At 41.7% G+C, this 22,379-nt stretch overlaps 1 protein-coding gene across 1 annotated transcript; it reads left to right on the forward strand.

Moving 5' to 3' along the window:
- Window positions 1-17,264: 17,264 nt before the first annotated feature.
- slc18a3a (solute carrier family 18 member 3a) lies at window positions 17,265-19,980 on the forward strand. The gene has a single exon (XM_048563774.1). It carries the CDS (start codon window positions 17,777-17,779, stop codon window positions 19,373-19,375), a length of 1,599 nt encoding a protein of 532 aa, XP_048419731.1. The 5' UTR covers window positions 17,265-17,776; the 3' UTR covers window positions 19,376-19,980.
- The last annotated feature ends 2,399 nt before the right edge of the window (window positions 19,981-22,379 follow it).

Consider the following 22,379-nt stretch of genomic DNA (forward strand, 5'->3'; position numbering starts at 1 on the left):
TGGGGTATAGGAATTTCATTTGTACTTTTAATAATTAGGGATGCACCTAATGAATCTACCAAATTCAGTCCATTTGAATTTGTTTTTGGGCATGAGGTGAGAAGACCACTGAAATTATTTAAGGAGAAATTGGTGAATCAAAGTTCAGTGACAACATATTTGAACTATGTGTCAAATTTTAGGGAAAGATTATATAGAGCAGCTGAGTTGGATAGACAGAATTTAAAAGTAGCACAGCATGTAATGAATCAGGGAAGCAACAAGAAATCAAAAATTCACAATTTTGTGAGTGGAAATAAAGTGCTAGTGTTACTTCCAGTGATAGGTGAGCCTTTAAAGACAAGGTTTAGAGGGCCTTATCAAATTGAAAGGAGATTAAGTGAGGTGAATTATTGGAAAAGAAATCTCTCAGTGTTTCATGTGAATATGCTCAAAAGGTAATTTTGATAGGGAAGGAAAACAAAAGGAGAATGTGTTACTTGTTAGAACAGTAATTGAGGAACAAAGTTCAAATAAGTCTGAATTGGACATTTCTCAAATTAAATTGGACAATGAAGAAGTTCTCTAAAATTGGAATAAGCTCCTGAGTTACCTTCCAGAGGAAAATCAAAATGAAAGAGTTGTTACAATCACATAGGAGGATATATGGGAATAAGTTAGAAGTACTAACTCAATTATGCATGATGTAGATTTAGGAAATGTTGTTTCAATTAAGCAACATCCTTATAGGTTTAACCTTCTAAAGTTGGCACAGGTTCAGGAACAGATTGATAGCATCCTGAAAGACAATATAATTGAAGTGAGTTGCAGTGATTGGAGCTCACCTATAGTAATGGTGCTAAAACCAGACAGTACACAACAATTATGTGTCGACTGTCACAAAGTCAATGCCGTTACAAAATCTGATTTATATACTAATCCACATTTGAAAGACCGTGTTGAGAATGTGGACAAGCAACTTATATTTCTAAGTTGGACTTACTCAAGGATACCTGCAGGTATCTTTGTCGAAAAGAGCGAACACTTCTCAGCTTTTGTGACACCGAATGGATTATACCAGTTTAAAGTCATGCCATTTCACATGAAAATATGCCAGCCACATTTCAAAGACTAACCAATGAAGTCATTCTGGATTACCAGTTGTGTGGTGTACATCAATGATCTGGTGATTTTTCGTCATAAATGGAAGGAACATTTATAGCATATATTGGAATTGTTCAATTGCCTCCAGGAGGCAAGCTTGGATAGAAAGTTGGCTAAGTAAGCATTCACAAGAGCCCTAGTCATGTTCCTGGGCCATGTCATTGGGCATGGCCAGATGGTCCCACAGAATGTGAAAACAAAGGTTGTTAGGGAGTTTCCCATACCATGGACAAAGAGGGCTGTACTATGATTTCTGGGTTTGAGTGGTTTTTATTGGAAATTCGTACAAAATTTTAGCAGTGTGGGAACTCCACTTATTGAAAAAGTGCAGAAAATTTCAGTGCACAGCAGGCTGTCAGAAGGCATTTGACAGGCTGAAAGCTGTGTTAACTAATACTCTAGTGTTAGCCACACCTAATTATGCAAAGCTATTCAGGGTGGCTATTGATGCGAGTGATGTGGGTGTCAGCACTGTACAAGAAGATGACGAGAGGATAGAAAGACCTATCCGGTGTTTTTCCAGAAAACTGAATTATCATCAATGGAAATATTCCATAAATGAGAAGGAAACCTTGAGCTTGGTATTTGTGTAACAACATTTCAACATTTATAATACCAGTAATGTTCCTGAGACAAGTGGGAATACTGGTGATATTAAGGACAAAAATTCCAGACTGTTTCAATGGAGTTTATTTTTTGTAGCCATTCAGTTTGAAAATTATATGCATGGCAGGATGATAGAATATAATTCGATATGTGTTGTTGTGAATGGGATGAAAGAAGGCAGAGGAATTAAGTGGCAGAAAATAAAACAGACTGAAATAGACTGCAGTAGGGAACGTTTGCATGCTTAGAGTCAATGTATTGTGTCTGTATTGTGTACTAATAGTGTAAGACTAAGAATCTTTAAAAATGAAGCCTCCTTTGTACATTAATGATTTCTTTTAAGAGGGTAGGTGTGAAAATGCTATCATTTTAAGAGGTTATTTTGTCCTGGATTTTTGTGAAGAGAGATTTTATGGCAGAGGTATTGAGCTGTCTACCAGAACCATTAGAGTAAACAACTTATGAGCCCTGGGTTTTTTTTTAGAATCAGCCTAAATGGGTGTGGTCCGAGTCTCCCGCATTTCCTGCAACTCATCCCTCACACTCTGCCCACGCAATAACCGCCAAAAGAGAATTCTCCTAGTCGTCACATACCACCCCACCAACCTCCTGATACAACGTATCATCCTCCGACACTTCTGCCATCTACAATCCGACCCCACTGCTAAAGACATTTTTTCATCCCCACCCTTGTCTGCCTTACGGAGAGACCACTCTCTCCGCGGCTCCCTTGTCCGCTCCACACTCCCCTCCAAGACCATCACACCTGGCACCTTCCCCTGCAACCGCAGGAAGTACTACACTTGCCCCCACACCTCCTCCCTCACCCCCATCCCAGGCCCCAAGATGACTTTCCACATCAAGCAGATGTTCACCTGCACATCTGCCAATGTGGTATACTGTATCCGCTGTACACGGCCTGGCTTCCTCTACATTGGGGAAACCAAGCGGAGGCTTGGGACCGCTTTGCAGAACACCTCCACTCAGTTCACAATAAACAACAGCACCTCCCAGTTGCGAACCATTTTAACTCTTCCTCCCATTCCTTAGACGGCATGTCCATCCTGGGCCTCCTGCAGTGCCATAATGATGCCAGCCAAAGGTTGCAGGAACAGCAACTCATATTCCACTTGGGAACCCTGCAGCCCAATGGTATCAATGTGGATTTCACCAGCTTCAAAATCTCCCCTTCCCCCACTGCATCCCAAAACCAGCCCAGCTCGTTCTCACCTCCCTAACCTGTTCTTCCTCTCACCTATCCCCTCCTCCCACCTCAAGCCGCACTTCCATTTCCTACCTACTAACCTAATCCTGCCTCCTTGATCTGTCCGTCCTCCCCGGACTGACCTATCCCCTCCCTACCTCCCCACCTATACTCTCCTCTCCACCTATCGCCTCTTCTCCTCCATCCATCTTCAGTCCACCTCCCACTCTCTCCCTATTTATTTCAGAACCCTCTCCCCATCCCCCTTTTCTGATGAAGGGTCTAGGCCTGACACGTCAGCTTCTGTGCTCCTGAGATGCTGCTTGGCCTGCTGTGTTCATCCAGTTTTGTTATCACTGATTAACCATAACAGGTTGTGGAAAAGGCAATTTCTTGTCATTGGAAATACAGTAGAGTTCCAGAATCAAACTAAGACAACAGGACCGCTATTTCACAATTGCCATCAATTCGTAATATTTTGTTCTTAATCGACGCATTCAACATTTATCTCCTACCATGAGGAGGACATGATCCCTTAGTGCTGCTCAGCCTCTAGGCAGGGCGTAGAATACTTAATACTCACTTCTTTACTGCTGCTATAATCCATGAAACTGTGCCATACTTCAGGTCTCCACATTTTGCACTTAGACCTGTGAATCATCAAAGGACACAACTCATTCAATCCATCATACCTGTGATTGCTCTTCAGTGGAACTATTCAATTAACCCATGTCCCTTGCTATTTCTGCATAGCCTTGTAGTTCTCTCGTTACTTTTTGACTGTGACTATTGAATTTATTGTTGGGTATGCATTCCAAGCCACAACAAGCCATAACATTAAAAAAAATTCTCATGTCATTGTTGCAACAGGGGAAAATATAGAACATATTTCCCACAAATTTGTTACTTATTGTGTTGAATTATTCATTGCTTCTTACATTACTGTGCACACTTGCATATACTGTACAAAAGATTGTGATTCATAAGAAATGTTATACATAAATAGAAGATTACTGCAATAGAATGTCATTGAGCTGAATAAATGCACATAAGGGGTAGTTAGATAAGGATGTGAGAGTGAAAGAAATAGAAGATACACTACAAGGGTTAAATAAGAAAGTTGAACAGAGACTCAGGTGAAGTGTAATTATTCTCATAGACTGGTTAGGCTGAATTGCCTGTTACAGTGCTATATGTACTATGCAAGTGAGTATAAACTAAATGTGGGATTTTGGATTTATCAGGAACTATTTTATATCTTAGACTTGAGTATGTGCTTACTTGTGAAGGCAGAAACATGAGGTCAAGACTCAATATCTTACTTTATGTAATGTATGTAGGCATACTTTTGGAATAGCGAGAAGATTTTTCATTGTTAAGAGGTCAATATCCAACCTCCATAAAGTAATGATATTCCCAAGGCTGATAATCTCCATTGCACTATACTGATAGATGTACTTAGAAGGAAATATTCAGAATGCATCACAAGGAAAATATATTCACATCATATTCAAATTTGTTTCATAGGGTAAAAGTCCTAGGACCATCTTCAGCCATTCCATCGAAGACCTTCTGTCCATCATAAGGTGAGAGTAGTGTTGTTTGTTCATGCAATGCTCAGCACCATTCACAGCTTCATTGATACTGATGCAGCCTATGTCCAGATGCAGACCTGGACAACATCCAGTACAAGGCAACAATCATTTTCTACAAGAGAGAATCTAACCGTTTTGACTTGACATTCAATGGCATCAGCATTACTAAATCTGCCCCCTCCCCCAGTATCAATACCCTAAGACTTGCCATTGGCAGCAACTAAACTGCAATAGCCATATAAATATTGTGGCTACAAGAGCCACTCAGAGGATAAGAATTCTGATGTAAGTAACTCAACACTGACTCCCTAAAGCCTGCTCACAATCAACAAAGCACAATTCAGGAGTTTGAAGGAATAATCTCCACTTGCCTGGTTGAACGCAGCTCCAGCAATGCTCAAGGAGCTCAACATGATCCAGGAAAAATCAGTTCACTTCACTCTATTCACCAAGTTAAACATTCACCACTGATACCAATTGCAGTAGTGTATGCTATTTACAAGATTCACAACAGCAACTCAAAAAGATTTCTTTGGTAGCATCTTCCAAACCTATGCAATTTACCAGCTTTAAGGACAAGCACAGCAGATATATGGGAATACCATCACATAAAAGCTCCCCTCCAACTCACACACCAATGCTGTCTCTTAATTATTGCTGGGTCAAAATTCCAAAACTCCCTCCCTAAAAATTATCTGCCTATACTCAAGGACTGCAGTGTTTCAAGAAGCCAGTTGACTACTACCTCCTCCAGGGCAATTTGGGGTAGGTAAAAAATATCAGCTTTGGAATGAAGCCCAAATTCCATGAAATAATAAGAATAAGGCATTGACCTTGCAAGGTAAAAACTGATATCACTGCGTCCTGAAGTCTGCAGCTTACAAACTCAAATCAGTATTTTTGCTTCTAGTACAATTTCATTTATCTGAGTCCAACAAAGTCTGTTCAAAACTTGGAAACCTTATTGTATTCTTCGAAGGAGCACAAAAAAAATAGTGCTGTTGTGTGATTTCTTTCATAATAAGTCTCTAGATCTTTTTTCCCTGTTCTTCTTTTTTTCCATTACTATTGAATTCCATTTGGTACACCTCATTTCTATTTAACTTCATTGGGTACACCCCCTAGCCTTTATCACAGTGTTAAACAGTAAATGCTCTTCAACTTGTGACCAGCTCCTTCCCAGGATCAACAAACAATGCAATTTCTCATCTCCAATCAGACTACATTTGAGCTGCAGACTTGGTATCATCCTATCGTATTTTTTAAAGTTTGGGCATGTAAGTGTGTACTTCATCTAAAATTCTGTATGATATAAAAGCACGTTCTGTACTGAAGTGAGACAATTAGATTTGCTTGATTTTTTAATTGCCTAACATTGAAAATGGAGGGCTGAGAAACCAAATAAGGCCTTTTATTTAATATTATTCATTCATGTGATGTGGGTGTCAGTGGATAGACAGTTTTTATTTCTCATTCCTAGTTGCACTTGAGAAGGCAGTGATGAACTGCCTTCTTGAACCACTGCAGTCCCTTTTGCATAGATACAACATCAACATTCCCCAATGCTATTACAGAGGGAGTTTCAGGATTTTGACCCAGCAACTCTGAAGGAATGATGATATATTTCTAAATCAGAGTGCTGAATTCCTTCGAGAGGAACTTGCAGGTGGTAGCGCTCCCAAATATCTGCTGCCTTTATACTCCTGGATGATAGTCATGGAGAGATCAGAAGGTGCTGTTTAATGGGCTTTGGTGAATTTTTGCAGTGATTCTTGTAGATGGTACACACTATTGCTACTGAACATTGGTGGTGGAGGGAGTGAATGTTTATGGATGTGGTGTATTCCATTTAAATTAGCAACCATTATTTCAACTGCTAAGAAACTGCAATGAAAGATATTCGTGGGTGCGTGGCTGTCAACTGAATAAGATGTCGGTTATGCCCTTTCACCACCTGGTGGCGCTCAAACCTCATAGAGCGGTCCATGTGCGACTAGTGCTCTCCGTGGTCCTGAATCCGCTCAAACATCAAACGTTTTATGCCATCGATAAGACTGCAATCCTCTCCGGCCACAGTTCCTCAAAGAATAATCCGAGCCGGAAACCTATAACATAGTTTAATATCCACGTTTATACTTTCATCTAAAAATAAATAAATATCTTGCTTTACCGTTCCAGTCGAATTTCACACAAAATGGAGCTTGCCCCCAATTCAAATTGAAACCCCTTTGACAAGCAATATTTCACCAATGCAATAAATAAAAGCAAAAGACTATGGATGTTAGATATTTGAAATAAAATATGCTGAAGAAATTCAGACCTGCTGGGTTTATTTTTCCTCCCAACATTTTCTGTTTTTATTTCATCAGTGCGATTCACTTAAATTCGCAATTTATCGCCAAGTTTTTTGAACGATCAAAATGCCTTGGTGTCTTGTCCCATTACAAGCCAGAGACATTGGGAGAAACTTATATTGTAAACCACATAATTAATTTCATCTAACATCTATCATACTTTAGGGGAAATATAGACAAGTACACGAGGGGAAAGGGACTTAAGTCTGTACTGACAATGCAGTGAAGTGAGGCGAGGGGTGGGAAGGTGCGGAGGGATGTAGGTGGAGGAAGCTGGCGTGGAGCTAAAATAAAACATCCAGCATGGACCACTTGGACCGAATGACCTGTTTCAGTCTTGTAATGCTTGTATCTGAAGATGCAACGTTTTAAGCTTACTTCCTTAACAATCTAATGATCTAAACCAACAATTTTTAAATCATACAAAGTGTGTTGCGGATTTTATTTCAAAATAATTTATTTTCACCAGAAGTACCGCACAAGATAGAAATGGATTTTGCATTTGACTCTGAGTTTGGTCGAAAGAATAAAAGATAAATTTCTACTCCAGTAACAAATGGGGAATATGTCTCGCTGGCATCTTTTTCGCAGAAATCTGTGTTATAATTGGTCCGGATTTCCCACGCTGTGAACAAAGCCAAAGACAAGTAGAAATCCCTAGGCCGAGTGCGTTGTTTAATCATCGTGAACCGAGGGGTTTTAATTGAATCTACCCAAGACTCCCAATGTTGCTTTGTTTTAAAATCTCGTTAATTTTTGTTGATACATCAGAAGGTCATAACTCATTGCGTCTCGCTGAATTCAGCGGCATTCGTTCTGCAAGCTACATTAAGGAAGTTGTTTTCTTTCTAAATGCTTTTAGAGGACGGGGCAGTATTGAAATAAATAAATCAAACATCATATTCAAAAGCTGTTGTCAGTTCCTGTTTGATGATTAATAAAATTGATAGAGTCATATCGTAGCAAACCATCGGCTAAGTAACATTGCATCATTCATATCGACTTGGGTCAATTATTTTAATTGTACTTCCTTCTTTCTATTTGGCTGAAGTAGTCTCTTTTTAGCGGCACCAATTAATTTATAGTGTGCTGAATGCAATTACTGAACACTGTAAGCAATGAATTATTTTTATGCGGCAAAACCACGCTGACTTTTTTAAAACCAGTTCTGAATCTCGACTCTAAGAAATAGAGCATAGAGCATAAAAGTCAGAAAGCCATAATAAATCTATACAAAACACTGGCTTGGCTTTAACTATTGTATTCATTTCTGGGCAACACGGTTTAGGAAGGATGTAAAGACATTAGAGAGGCTACGAATGAAGTACCCCAATAATGTTTCCAAATTGAGCAATGATAAATGCAATGATAGACTGGAAAAGTAGGTGAGGTACTCACTGGAAGATAGAAGATTTGAAAGAGGTTTCCAAGAGGTTGACGGATCTGAAAAGAGTAAATAAGGAGACACACTTCCTGTTGGGGGGAAGAACTGAGAACCAGAAAGGACACATTTAATATACATATGTATGAATTTGCTCAAGACTAAGCTCCTCATTCTTGCTCCACCATTCTTCTTGATCCGATTACTCTGCACTTCTACCCATCCCCAGCAATCCTTCACCCTCTCATGTATCTACCACTGCTGTAAAACTGTTCAAGGACTCTGCTGCCATTGTCTGTTGAACAGGAGTGTTACAGTTCTGTAAAAATATTATTTACCTTGTCTATATTTTAAATGGAGCCCCCTCTTTCTAGATTCTCCTGCAAGAGAAATAAACTTTCTATATGCACCACATCAAAATTATTCGGGGATCTTATACACTTCAATCAAGTTGCTCTTTATTCTTCTAACCTTTAACAGGTACAATCCTAGCCTGTCCAACATTGTCTCCTACCTGCACCTTCCAGGTATTAATCTAGTGAACCTCCCAACTGATTCCAAGGTATTTACTTCTGCCCTTAGATATGGTGACCAATACATTATATTGTATTCTAAACATGTTCTCCCTGATGCTCTGCACAACTGAAGCATAACCTCCAAATGTTTGTATTCAATTTCTCTGATGATGAATGATAACATTTTACTAGCTTTCCCAGTTACTTGCTGAACCTGTTTTGTAACCTTTTGGGATTTATACACTGAAGCGAACAGATGCTGCTGCTTCCAAGCCACGCACCATTTTGACTTCGGACTACATTGCTGTTCCCTCATTTGCCATAAAACCATAAGAAATAGGAACAAGAGTAGGCCATTCAGCCTTCAAACCTGCTTTGCAATTCAATAGGATCATGGCTGTTCTCATATTCCTCATGTACACAATCAAGCCTTTTCCTTCAACTCTTGATTCACCTACAGATCAAGAATCTATATCTCCAGCTTCAAATTTCCACAAGAACTCAATCCCCACAGCTCTCTGTGGCAAAGTAGTTCCAAAGATTCACAACCCTCAGAGAAGAAATTCTTCCTTATCTCAGTCTTAAATTGGCACCCCTTTTTTTTCTGAGACTCACACAGAATCAAAACCTGGAACTCACTTCTTAACAGAACTGTGGTATCCCTACACTCTGGGACTGCAGTGGCTCTCAAAGACAGCTCATTAACACCATCTGCAGGGCACTTGGGGATAAGTGCTAGCCTAGCCAATGGTGCCAAAATCCCATGAGTGAGCAAAACAATCTCAGAGCTTTGCAACGTCTCACTATTTAGATGTTATGTGTCCTTTCTATCCTTCCTACCAAAATATACAATTTCACATTTTTCCACATTATACACCATTTGCCAGACCTTTACACATTGACTTAATTTATCTATATCCCTTTGTGGCATCCTTATGTCCTCTTCACAATTTAATTGCTTACTTATCTTTATGTCATCATGCCTTCAACACCTTCATCCGGTTCACTTAGATAAATTGTAAAAGTTGAGGTGCCAGCACTGATCCCTGTGACACACCACTCACTACACTTTGCCAAAAAGAAAGTGATCCTTTCATAGTTGTTCTGGTTCCTACTAGATAGCCAATCTTCTTCCCATACCAACATATTAACCTTACCCCAGGAAATTTTATTTTCCAAAATGGCTTTTGATGCAGGACATTATTCAGTATCTTTTGGAAATGTAAGTTGCTATTTGAAGAGGTTTTTAGTCATCACCAGAAAGTTGTGGAAATTACTTACCAAGTACAGTGCAAAGGCATGAGTTCTGTATCTAAGAACTAGTGTATTATATTTCAGACAAAGAAGTGATGACCATATGGTTTCACTATTTTCATTTCAAATGACATATATAGATGTTCTGTACAAAAGCAGAATATTCAAAACATTCATATGATGTGCACTTAGATATCTCATCTAACTTCATGCAATAGACCCATTAAATACAGTACTGACTAAGTACAGAATTCCTATCAGTAGATGCTTTAATGTTTCAAATGATTAGAAATGGCAGGGTAGCCAGGTGGCTTCTACTACACCAAGAACAATGGAATAATATTGTCACTGTTTTACTGTTACTGTTTGTTGGCAAAAAATGGTTTGAATTCGTATATAACAGGAGAATATTGAAATGCTGGGAATCCAAATTAAATATTGAAATTACCCAGCAGGTCAGGCAACACCTGTAGAAAGAAAAGTAGAGTTAATGATCCAAGTCCAAGCTTTATTAGAACTTACATCCTAACTGACTGTCAAAATTGCTCACTGTCGTCTTTTTAAGCAGATACTAATTATTTGCATAAAAGTGACTGACTTTTGCAACAAAATGTTTCATCTTTATACATACCTGCTATGTAGCTTTTATATGAATTTGTAAAATTTGTCATGTAACATGTGGTTTCATATGTTACTATAATAAATGTCATCAATTCTAACTTTAAAACTCGCTAAAACATGGACATCAAATTAAGAACGACATAGCAACATAGACCATTTGGTCCACTGTATATTTGCGAGCTCTTTGATGGATCAATTCAATTCATCCCACATCCCATTTCTGGCCTGATAGTCCTGTTCTTTTCTTCACATATTTATCTAACTCCTTTTAGAATGAATCTACTGACTAATGCTTCCACTATTCTTGCCAAAGATGCATTTAGGCTCATAACATGCTGGGCAAACAAAAAAAAACCCTTCGTGTTATTTCTCTTTGCCTTAAATCTTTGCCTGTTAGGCTTCTGACCTGCTTGCTGCTGGAAACAAATTCTCTTTATTTGTGCTATCCAAAAATCACTCACACTTTTGAATATTTTTGCCAAATCTTCTCATCTTTCTCTGCTCTAAAGAGAGCAACCCCAGCTTCTGTAATCTCTCAATATAATTGAAGGCTCTCATTCTTGGTATGACTTTAGTAAGCACTTCTAAACTCTTGCCTCTACCTTGACACTTTTGAAATTGTGATGTCCAGAACTGAACACAATCCTTTAATTGAGGTGCATATAGCATTTTAAAGAAGTTTAGCATAACTTCATTTTTTTTCTCATTCTATACTAATAAAGCCAAGGATCCCATCAGCTTTAATCAACAGCTTTTTCAACCTTAAAAAATGCATGTACATGGATGTTGATGTCTCCCTGCTCTAAGCTTTAAAACTGTATCACTACTTCTCTTCATTCCTCCTATCAAAATATATAACTTTGTGCTGTGTGCATTAAATTTTGTCTGCAAGGAGTCTGTGCATTTTTTAGTTTATGCCCTTCTGAAGTCTGTAATTATCTTTCTTTTTGCTGACTATGTGTTTTATTTTAGTATCATGCACAGATTTTAAAATTATACCCTATACATCCACATTCTGGTCATTAATACACATCAAAAAGAGTGATGTTCCTAGTAGCAACTCACGGGGAGCATCATGTTGCACTTTCCTCCAGTCAGAAACATCAATATTCACTGTTACTCCCTACCTTTGGCCCTTTAGCCAATTTTGTATCCATCCTGCTGACTTTTTAAAAATCTCACAGGCTTTATTTTTATTAACAAACCTATTCAATACTTTGTCAAACATCTTCTGTACTTCCATACTCATAACATCAACTGCACCATTTTGACTGGCTACATTGAAGAACTGAATTGAGTCAGTCAAATATGATTTTAACGAGTCTGTGTTGCCTTTCATTTAACCTTGCTATTCCAAATGCTAGTTCACTTTGTACAGGATTATTATTTCAAATAGTTTCCTTACCACTGGTGTTAGGCTTACTGGCTTTCATTGCTGAGTTTCTGCATTCTTTGCCACACCACCCCCTCTTTCAATACAGAAACAACATTTTAAAATCTCCCACCAATAACAAGAAGCTCTGGAAGATCATAACCAGGGGATCCATTTAGTTCTCATTCTTCCTTCCCTCACCTGGAATGCATTGCTTTTGGGTGAGGTCTACATTGGGCCCTATCAACTGAAATATACCTTCCTTATTTTGATCTCATTTGCATACTTCATAGATATACTCATAATGTTGTTTCCCCTTCACTTTGATATTTCTTGCTAGCTGTCCTGATGAGTGCAAGACAAAATACTTTGCCAAAATGTGATTTTTTTGCAGGATGTATTATTAGTTTATAAAATTGGAAAAACATGCTGCAATTGAAAATGCAGGAAACTAGAATTAAATGAAGACTTGCCTTATTAGTGCATGAATTGTAATTGTTACACTAAGAGGAAGATTTATCACAGTGACATTACTTATTGGATTCTTGGATCAAATGCCTGATCAAAACCTGGACTAAAAAGTGAATAAGTTGCTGAATTATTTCATCAGTAATAGTGTAGGATAAGATGGTGAGAAATTAACAAAAAGACTGAGCTAATGTAGCAAAAACATTTCCAAAATTAAATCTAAAATTGACATTAAACCTTTTTCTTAATTTCAGTTGTAGGTTTGTAACAACCCATTGTAGTGGAACTTAGCAGCTTGTTAGATTTGAGGTACAGGTAATCCTGGGCTAATTTGAAACTCAGATCTCATCTGTGGTGTGAAACTTTAAAGATGATTGCACCGTGAGGTGAGCTCTGCCAATTGTTTGTCTCATATTTTGGGCAATTCTTACCACAGAAGGGCAACTATATCAAAACATTAATGTGAAAAGACATTTTGGCATAATTGAATCTTCAGTTATCAATGGCTTAAGGAAAAGAGATCCATTTATTATGAGTCATATCCTGCCTTACATAATGCCAAGTCCTTAAAGCGTTCCCGCTTGCCAATGAAAGGACACAGTTTGATGAGCGCCTGAAACATTTCAGATTACATATGCACAAAGAGTTGACCTGCCTGATGTGACCGCAGGAGTGATGTGCCGTTCCCACAAAAAATGCAAACACTTTCAGTTACTTTAATTCTGGCAAGCTGTGATGCCAATCAAGTCCACTTTGGAAAGTGAATTGGCCGTAACCGTTGATTAAAATTGATACGCAACTCAAATAAATTGGTGCTGTTATTGAATCAGGCTGCAAGTCAAAGCAAACTGAGGTCACATTGATCCGAACAAACTGCAGAATGCAAAATTACACCTGAAAACACAATGGTGGGCCAGCTCCGGATCTATATCTCCAAAGGGACTGTCCAGCTCAGTATATTTACTAGGCAACTTCAGTTTTTGTGTGATTATAGTGATTCTTCTTACGAGTGTGTGCACTCCTGTATTCGCCTGTTAGTGGTTGCTAAAAATGCATCATCCTACTTGAGCATTCCTCTGTTTCTAAAATGTGTCTCTGTCCATATTCATTGCATGATTATACAACACAGCCAAATCGGCAATATTCAGACGTGCACCCAATTCCCATCGTCATTCATAGCCTGGCATACCAAAGATGCTTCAGTGTTAGTGACTGATCAGAGGTCTCTCCGAGTAATTGAAGTGGTAAATCTCGCGATTGATTGAGCACTGTCTTCAATTAGTCTCTCAGCCTGTAATCGCATCGCTCTGATCACAAAGCTGATTTTTCCACGCACTTCTGCAAAACCAAAACAAAGCTATACTTTGAAAGCTCTCGACTTCCAGATGTCTGAATTACAGTCATTTAAATATGCTTTGCAGAGTAATCACTGCTGGAATTTAGGGAATTAGGAATTTCCGGACAGCAAGATCCCACCGACAGCAATGCATTCGGTCCTTGTGATTTATTGCAGCGGTGTTCGTTGGGAGAGTCATGTCGGGTCGGACAGAGGCCGGATGGGTAGAGGAGAATACTTCGGCTCCTGCTGAAATAGTGCTATGTTTTCTTTTTACCTCCACTCCAAGGGGACTTTGGGGGTGGGGAACTGGTCTAATATTTGGGTGAACAGATAGCCACTTCGACGAGGCCGTGTCCTCCTGACCACTCCCCTGGATTGCCAGCCTGGGTGTTTGCTCGCGTCTCCTGACTAGCACTTTAACTCACAAATCTTCGGTTTGCAACATCTCCCTCCCGAGTCTCCCCGAGGTGCAGTGGGGATGTACCGGGCCATTTCCCACTGTTAATTAAAATACAAGTAGGGAGACCGGATTGGCAACGTCATCTCTGTTTCTCTCTCCGCAGATACTGTCAGATCTGCTGAGTTTCTCCTGCACTTTCTGTTTCCCCCGTGACATCAACATTATTAAGTTGATGTACGAATATTGATCCCGAAACGTTGTATAAAAATTTATATATTCCCTAGTATTGATAATTAATTGGTGCGCCCATCAGCTCCAGTTTGCTTTGACCATCTTCCAGTGTTTTATCTTTCCTGTGGGTGCAGGATGGCTGGTTTGTGACACTGTGGGATGCCAACAGCTTGGGTTCAATTCCTGCACCGGCTAAAGTTGATATGAAGCCCTTCTCAGTCTCACCCCTCTCCTGAGGCGTGGCGGTCCTCAGGTTAAACCAACCCCAGTGTCTTTTTCTAATGATACAGCATGTCCAGTAATATTATGACGACTTTATCTTTACAGGTGCAACATGTAAATTGTTTTAGTCGGAGCATGGAAGAGTTTGAAGATATTTCAGTCTACATCTTCGGTTCTACTTTCTCCCCAAAATGCTGACACAATGAATTAATGACGCCTCTAATTCTAATGTAAAGTATGGACCAGCAGCCAGAGATATATCTCTCTGGACCACTGTAGTGGACACAGTCCTCTGGGGCCACCAATTAAAGCGGCTCCTGCTGACATCATCGAGATTTCTGCCCGTGGAACAAAAAGAAATCACCGTTTCCCTTTTAATTCTAAGCCAACCCCCGACTGTAGTGAAGCATTTGTTGCCGCGGGATCTCAAACTATGTCCCACATGCAGGGTACCAGCTACAGCCCCGCTGTGGAATCAAACTCCAGCTTTCAAGACCAAGCCGTTCCGTGCAGCGCGACTGTTACCCAACTCACTTACGAGTTAAACGACAAGGCGTCTGGAAATACCTCTCACTGCCGGACAGTTACTGAAACTGATGAGGACTGCAACGGTCTTCACATTATTTTTTGGGTGGCGAGGGTGGAATTATGGAAAGCGGTCGCTCTTGTGGTGTAGTGGTAATGTCCTTATCTCTGACCCAGGAGGCCTGAGTTCAAATCTTAGTGGTTCCAGAGATATGCAACAACATCGCTGAACAGGTTCAGTTAAAAACAAGCTGATCTTCCTATTTAATTCACACAACAGTTTAGAATACTTAATCTCTAATGACTACCACTGATGTGTATAAAATAACTTTCCCGCGGTGCTGGGGTTCGGGTCTCTTGTGACGTAGTGGTAGTGTCCCTACCTCTGAGCTGGAAGGCCTGGGCTCAAATCCAGAAGTGTGCAATAACATGTCTGAGCCAGCTGATGTAAAAATACCGCCGTAGTTCTGAAGGTAACTCCGCGATGCTAGGTAGCAGTTTGATCGCATTGACGTGAAAGCGATGTGCTGTCTGCTCGTGGTTCAGAACACGCTCCCGTCAGATTACGCAGCCCCTACAAACTGAACCGAACTGATCATTAACTAAGCTTTCCTTAAATTCAGAAAGCAATCTCCGGAAGAGTTTTATTGCAGTGTCGAGCACACCGAGAATGTGTGCTAGCCAGTCACTACGAACCCTGCCTTGATCTCAAACACACAAACAGAAATTGCTGGGAAAACTCAGCAGGTCTGGGATCATCTGTGCAGAGAAATCAGAGTTAACGCTTTGGGTCCAGTGACCCTTCCTCAAAATCTCAAGGCAGTTCTAACTGCTCAGCCACTTTACCTGGACCGTAATACTACCGCCGCCCCCCGTCATGTGGACCTCCAGTTTCCAGTTGGCAATGTTGGAGATCTTGAGAATTCCACTAACCCGCGAGCATTACAAGAGGGAACAAGAAATGTTTGCCTGAGCAATGGCCTGTTGAGTTTGATGAAATTGTGGGCGATTGGCAATAAATCATTTCAACCACATTTAATTCAAGGTCCATTAAAACGACAGCTCTTTTTGAAGAAGGGTCGAGGCCCGAAACGTCAGCTTTCCTGCTCCTCTGATGCTGCCGGATCTGCTGTGTTCATCCAGCTCTACACCTTGTTATCTCAGGTCTTAGCAGGGTCTTTGTGGCACAGTGGTGGGGTCCTTATCTCTGAATCCAAAGATGTGCATGTTAATGTGGCTTGGCCATGCTAAATTGCCCATAGCGTCCAGGGCTGTGTATGCTAGGCGGGTTAGCCGTGGGAAGTGCAGGCTTACAGGGATAGGGTAGCAGGGATGGCCTGGGTGGGATGCTCTTCAGAGGGTCGGTGTGGACTCGAATGGCCTGCTCTTACACTATAGAAATTATATGAAACTATCACTGAGCCGGTGAACTCGGGTTCTAATCCCACCTGCTCTGGGAATGTGCAATGCCAACTCTCAACAGTTTGAGTTGAAAATATCTGCAAGCGAAAAAGAAGGCCTGTTGGGGCACGGTGGTAAAGTCCCTACCTCTAAGCCAGGGCAGCCCATTTACGTCCTACTTGTTCCAGAGATGTGTCTTTCAACAAAAGAAATCTAAAATTGGCGGGGGGGGGGGGGGAGGATGGAGAGAATTAGAAACATATCCAGAAAATCACGTGGTCTCCAATCTGCGATATTCTACTCACTAACATTTCCTCTGTCGCCCCGCACCCCTCCATTCTAGTTCTGAAATAGTTTCTGCTTATCCTAGAGTTGTGTGAGGCCGTTCGTAGCCCCCGCGTAAACGCCGAAGTAACACATCTGTTGATTAAATGCCGGGGACGGACTTTGATGCACTGACTGACTGAGCTCCAAGAGTTCCCCCAGCTTTCGTCAGGCGAGTGAGGCTGGGGAGGCATTCTGGGCACTGCATTTGGGAAAGATGGAGCATTAACATAAGGGGCGTGTACGGATGGAAGCAGACTGGGAGGTAGAGCGTGGGGCACGTCATGAGCTTTAGAAAACCCGAAGAGGAGCTGGAGAGAAATGTCATTCACGCGGTTCGAATGAGGAACAGCTCCCGAGACTGAACGTTACGGGTGGGAGCAGTCCACGGGCTCACTGTCCTCTCGTCCAACCGCCGCCACTAAATCACTAGAATCTCTCACCGTGGGATTCCTGTTTTTGTTTTATAAAGCTGGACTGGCTGAAGGGGATAGCGAGCAGGAGTCCGGAGCAGTTATCTCTGCACCGTTTGGGCTGACCGTCCCCAGCCCAACGCCCACAGCCCCCTCTCCCCTTTGTGAGCTCCCTCAAAGGCCGAGCCGGGACCATGCCCCCCAGGACCCTTCTGCACAAGGTGACTGTCCGATCAGTGTATCAACAGTGAAGCCAGAGACGACGTTATGTCGAGGTAACGGTCACGGTCTTCGCCCGCGAGACAGCGAGGGGGCCCGGGTCAGTGTTACTGAAGAGGGTCGGACAGGGTCTGGGGAGGTGTCCGGAGGGACAAAGTTTGCTCTAAGCCGCTCTGTGACTGGGTAGACATGGCTGCAGAGATGGCCAGGGGTCTGGTCAAGGCGGCCGTGATGAAATTCTCCGATGTGATCGGTGAAAGAACTAAGCAGATACGCGGAGCGATGCAAGAACCGCGCCGGCAGCGAAGGATCATGCTAGTTATAGTGTGTACTGCGCTGCTCCTAGACAACATGCTCTACATGGTCATTGTTCCGATTATACCGAACTACCTGGAAACTCTCCGAACTTACAAACTGGTCTATGTCACCTCAGCTTCCAATGGAACCAATGGCTCAGCTCTGAATTCCAGCCAGAGAGCCGTCCTGTACAGCAACCCCAATGCAAACGAAGACATACAAATCGGTGTGCTTTTTGCTTCCAAAGCCATTCTGCAGCTGCTCGCCAACCCGTTGACTGGCACTTTCATTGACCGTGTGGGCTGTGACATCCCTCTGTTCATCGGCCTGATCATCATCTTCCTCTCTACCCTCACCTTTGCCTTCGGCGAAAGTTACGCCATGTTATTCGTGGCCAGGAGCCTGCAGGGTTTGGGCTCTGCATTTGCAGACACCTCGGGCATTGCAATGATCGCGGACAGGTACACAGAAGAGTCAGAGAGGAGCAGCGCGCTGGGCATCGCCTTAGCGTTCATCTCCTTCGGGAGTTTAGCGGCGCCCCCTTTCGGAGGGATACTGTACCAATTCGCGGGGAAGCGCGTCCCCTTCCTGGTGCTGTCGTTTGTCTCCCTGCTGGATGGGATCTTGTTGCTGACGGTGGTGAGCCCTTTCACCGGCAGAACCCGGGAGAACATGCCGCAGGGCAGCCCAATCTATAAACTCATGATCGACCCTTACATCGCGGTGGTGGCCGGGGCCCTGACAACCTGTAACATCCCCCTGGCTTTCCTGGAGCCCACCATATCCAATTGGATGAAGCAGACAATGAACGCGAGTGAATGGCAAATGGGGCTGACGTGGCTGCCAGCGTTTTTCCCGCACATCCTGGGTGTATATGTGACTGTCAGGCTTGCTGCCAAATATCCCAACTACCAGTGGTTCTACGGGGCCATCGGCATGGTTATAATCGGTGCTAGCTCATGTACAGTTCCAGCTTGCAGGAATTTCGAGGAACTCATCATCCCGTTGTGCTCCCTGTGTTTTGGAATAGCGCTAGTGGACACTGCCCTGTTACCCACCCTTGCCTTCCTGGTGGATGTTCGCCATGTGTCAGTGTATGGCAGTGTGTATGCTATAGCCGACATCTCTTATTCGGTTGCTTATGCCCTGGGACCTATTGTGGCCGGGCAGATTGTCCACACTCTGGGCTTTGTACAGCTCAACCTCGGCATGGGCTGTGTCAACGTCCTGTACGCGCCCACCCTCCTGCTGCTCAGAAACGTGTGCCAAATGAAACCCTCTCTCTCCGAGAGAAATGTCCTTCTGGAGGAGGGACCCAAAGGGCTGTACGACACCATCAGAATGGAAGAACGCAGCACGGGGAAGAAAGGGTATGGCAGCTCGGCCGGAAACTACTCCACGGCCGGGGGCCTGGATAACATCGGGTTCGACAGCTCCAGGAGAAACCAGCTCCTGTCTGAAGATGATTCATCGGGTAGTGATTACAGCTAACCTCGGCACTCTCCCACAGCTACATCTTCCAAGGACATAACGCTAATGAGATGCAACATCCCATTGCCCGTTTGTGATGTACTAGATGTCTAATATAAGCATTAATCATTGCCCGTGAATTACTTTTGTATAATTTATGTCATCGCTTATTTCACTTGTTTTAAGGAGGTGGAGAGTGGGATAAAGATGTAAAGATTATAATTCTCATTCTACCAGAACCCAGCATTCCCTCCATTTGTCAACAATCTCTGTAACTGATGTCCAGTGCTCCTTTGGCTGAATTGTATTGCTATGTACTGGTTTTAGTTTGTAAATCTTTGTGAGGAGTAAATCGTTGTGTGTATTTAAACAAAACTCATGGATACATTCAGGGATCTGATGTCAAGCGAATAATTGTACATACTGTATGTTCCTTAGACTGTTCTCCCAAACCATTTGAATTGAAGCAGGAGTGATTGTGTATTTTTCTCGGAGAATAATCTCTTTATGGGACTACCTGTGTTTCGACCATTGTCTGCTGCTATATTATAAATACAATGTCAGATTAAAGCCTGGATCGAGACACAGTGATTGAGTTTGAATAAATCGGTATCCCAATCACATCATTCACGCATCCACAGCCGGATACGCTCACTCCACTGCACTTGGTGAAAAGCGAAAGGTTTGGCGCGTTCCACATTGTACTTGCTTTAAGAGTAGTTGCATTTTCACTTTTCACGCACAATACATTCCAATATTACCAAACCTTACCGACCCTTGAAATGCAGTTGCTGTGAATTTAACAAATGCACATAATTGGAATGATATGGTTAAGCTAACTGGCTTCATCTCCAACACTTAATAATTAAAATATTCTCCGTGTTTTACTGAGGTGAATTCGAGACCTGCTCGGAATTCTGTGGGCCGTTATTTGGTTCCAGAAGGCAAGCTGTCTGAGCCTCACGTAGCAATAAGGTGGGGCACGCTTACTCTACGGGCACTCAACATGAAAACTGTTCCGTGAACTAATAATGCAATCGTCAGAAATATCCACAGATATTGATAAAACCAGAACAGATGATTGTTACAGAAGAACTGTAGGCAGGATGAGTGGAATAAAAGTCATTTAAAAAAAAACAGCCTTTGTTAAGATTTGGGGTGTACTATCTGACAGAACGATGGAAATTGATTCATTGGGAGCTGTTACAAGGATTTGGATTTTTAAATAAATTGAAGGTGTGTGTGTGGATGTGTGTTGATGGACGAGAATGTGGATAAAGAACTGAGCAGAGGTGTTAACTGGATAGTTCGTTGAAACAGCTGACACACACTTGATGGGCCCAATGGTCTGAATCATGGTTCCATTCTATAAATCAGTGAAAAGGAAGGAATCAGACCGCATCCGAGAATTTTCTTTAGTTCATACATTGGACATCATGGTTATAGAAATCAAAAGGGAGGCTAATCAATGGGTGGACACTGTTACAAGTTGAAGTTTATCATGCAGATTGGAGGTTAAATAACATTACAGTCTACATTGTAAAGAGCAAATGCTGGAGATCGCAGCAGGTCGGACGGCATCCACGGATAACACACTGCGATCTCCAGCATTTGTCGTTTTCAGTACAGATTCCAGCAACTGCAGTATTTTGCTCCTACAACGTTACAGTCCGCACGGTCTGCCGCAGCCGTGAGCACGTTCGATACCAGGAAGACCAAATGAGTTTCTGAGAAATCTAAAACAAAACGGCCAACTCCGAGTGAGGTGGACGAGTTGCAACCTGTTGTAACTTGAACAAAAACAGAGAAAATCCTTGTAGAATTAAGATGGCTCGACGTCCACGTGTGACCAGACCTCAAAATGACTGGGTAGAAAAACACATCTGGAAAAACGAGCCGAAATAACTATCAGCTTTGTCCAGAATCTGCGCGCGGTGCACGGAAAGCTTAATTGTTCCTTCGGTGGACATTGAGTTTCAAAACGTTAGAATTTACCCAAACGGAAATCTCTGGAAAAAAAGCTCACAACAAACAATTGCCGCACATGATGAATTCATCAATAGAATTTGCCACGAAATACAGTCTGAGAATGCGGAGGTCATTTTTCACACGTTTAGGAGTAAACGTCATTTTTGATACATTTATTTTTGAAAAACGAGTGGGCTGTTTTAATTCAAATTAATCTAACAAATTGCAACAAACGAAAAAAAGGGTTAGCTCGTGGTGCTTTTGGTTGGAGAATTTGATTGATGGGGAAAGAGGTAACTAATGAGGGACTTTAGTTTGAAATAAGGTTTCTAAATGCGTTGGAATATTTCAATGAAGTAGGTCAATAGTTAATACCTCGTATAACGATTGCTTGAGTTAGGTGCTAACTGTGCCCTGGGTTATGCCATCTGAGGGTGAAAACTAATGGAACCTTCGATTAAAATCTAGAACAACACATCAATCGTCCTTTACCGCGAAATTATTTGTTACACAAGTTGCAATACTCTTTCAGCACCTTCCCAGTAATAGCCAGCAATTATTAATGCTTTCGACCAGGATCTATCTTTCACAACTGTAAACTTACAAATCGTAAAATTTGACTCTGGAGGTGAGAATGTGGATGTACGTAAATGTGCATTGGTGAGAATATTTGTTTATGTGTGCAAATGTGTACAGGTGTGTATGTCTGTATACGCAAATATTTACAGGTGTGAGTATTTTATATGTAAATGTGTACAGGTGTGTATCTGCGGTTTTATGCGTAAATATATACAGGTGTGTATGTGTGTTTTTACGTGTAAATGTATACAGGTGCGTATGTGTTTTATGTGTAACTGTGTACAGTGTGTATGCGTGTTTGTACATATAAATGTGTACAGGCGATAACATATGTTTGTCTGTGTAAATACACACAAGTGAGAATGTGTTTGTATACCAGAACAGCTAAATCGCTAGGCTTCCGACATCCAACCTCTAGCAAACTCTCATGGGGAAACATTCCGGCTACTTTCTCAAAATAGTCGGTGGAAGGCAACAA

The sequence above is a fragment of the Stegostoma tigrinum genome, chromosome 37 (assembly GCF_030684315.1).
Source record: "Stegostoma tigrinum isolate sSteTig4 chromosome 37, sSteTig4.hap1, whole genome shotgun sequence".
NCBI lineage: Eukaryota > Metazoa > Chordata > Chondrichthyes > Orectolobiformes > Stegostomatidae > Stegostoma > Stegostoma tigrinum.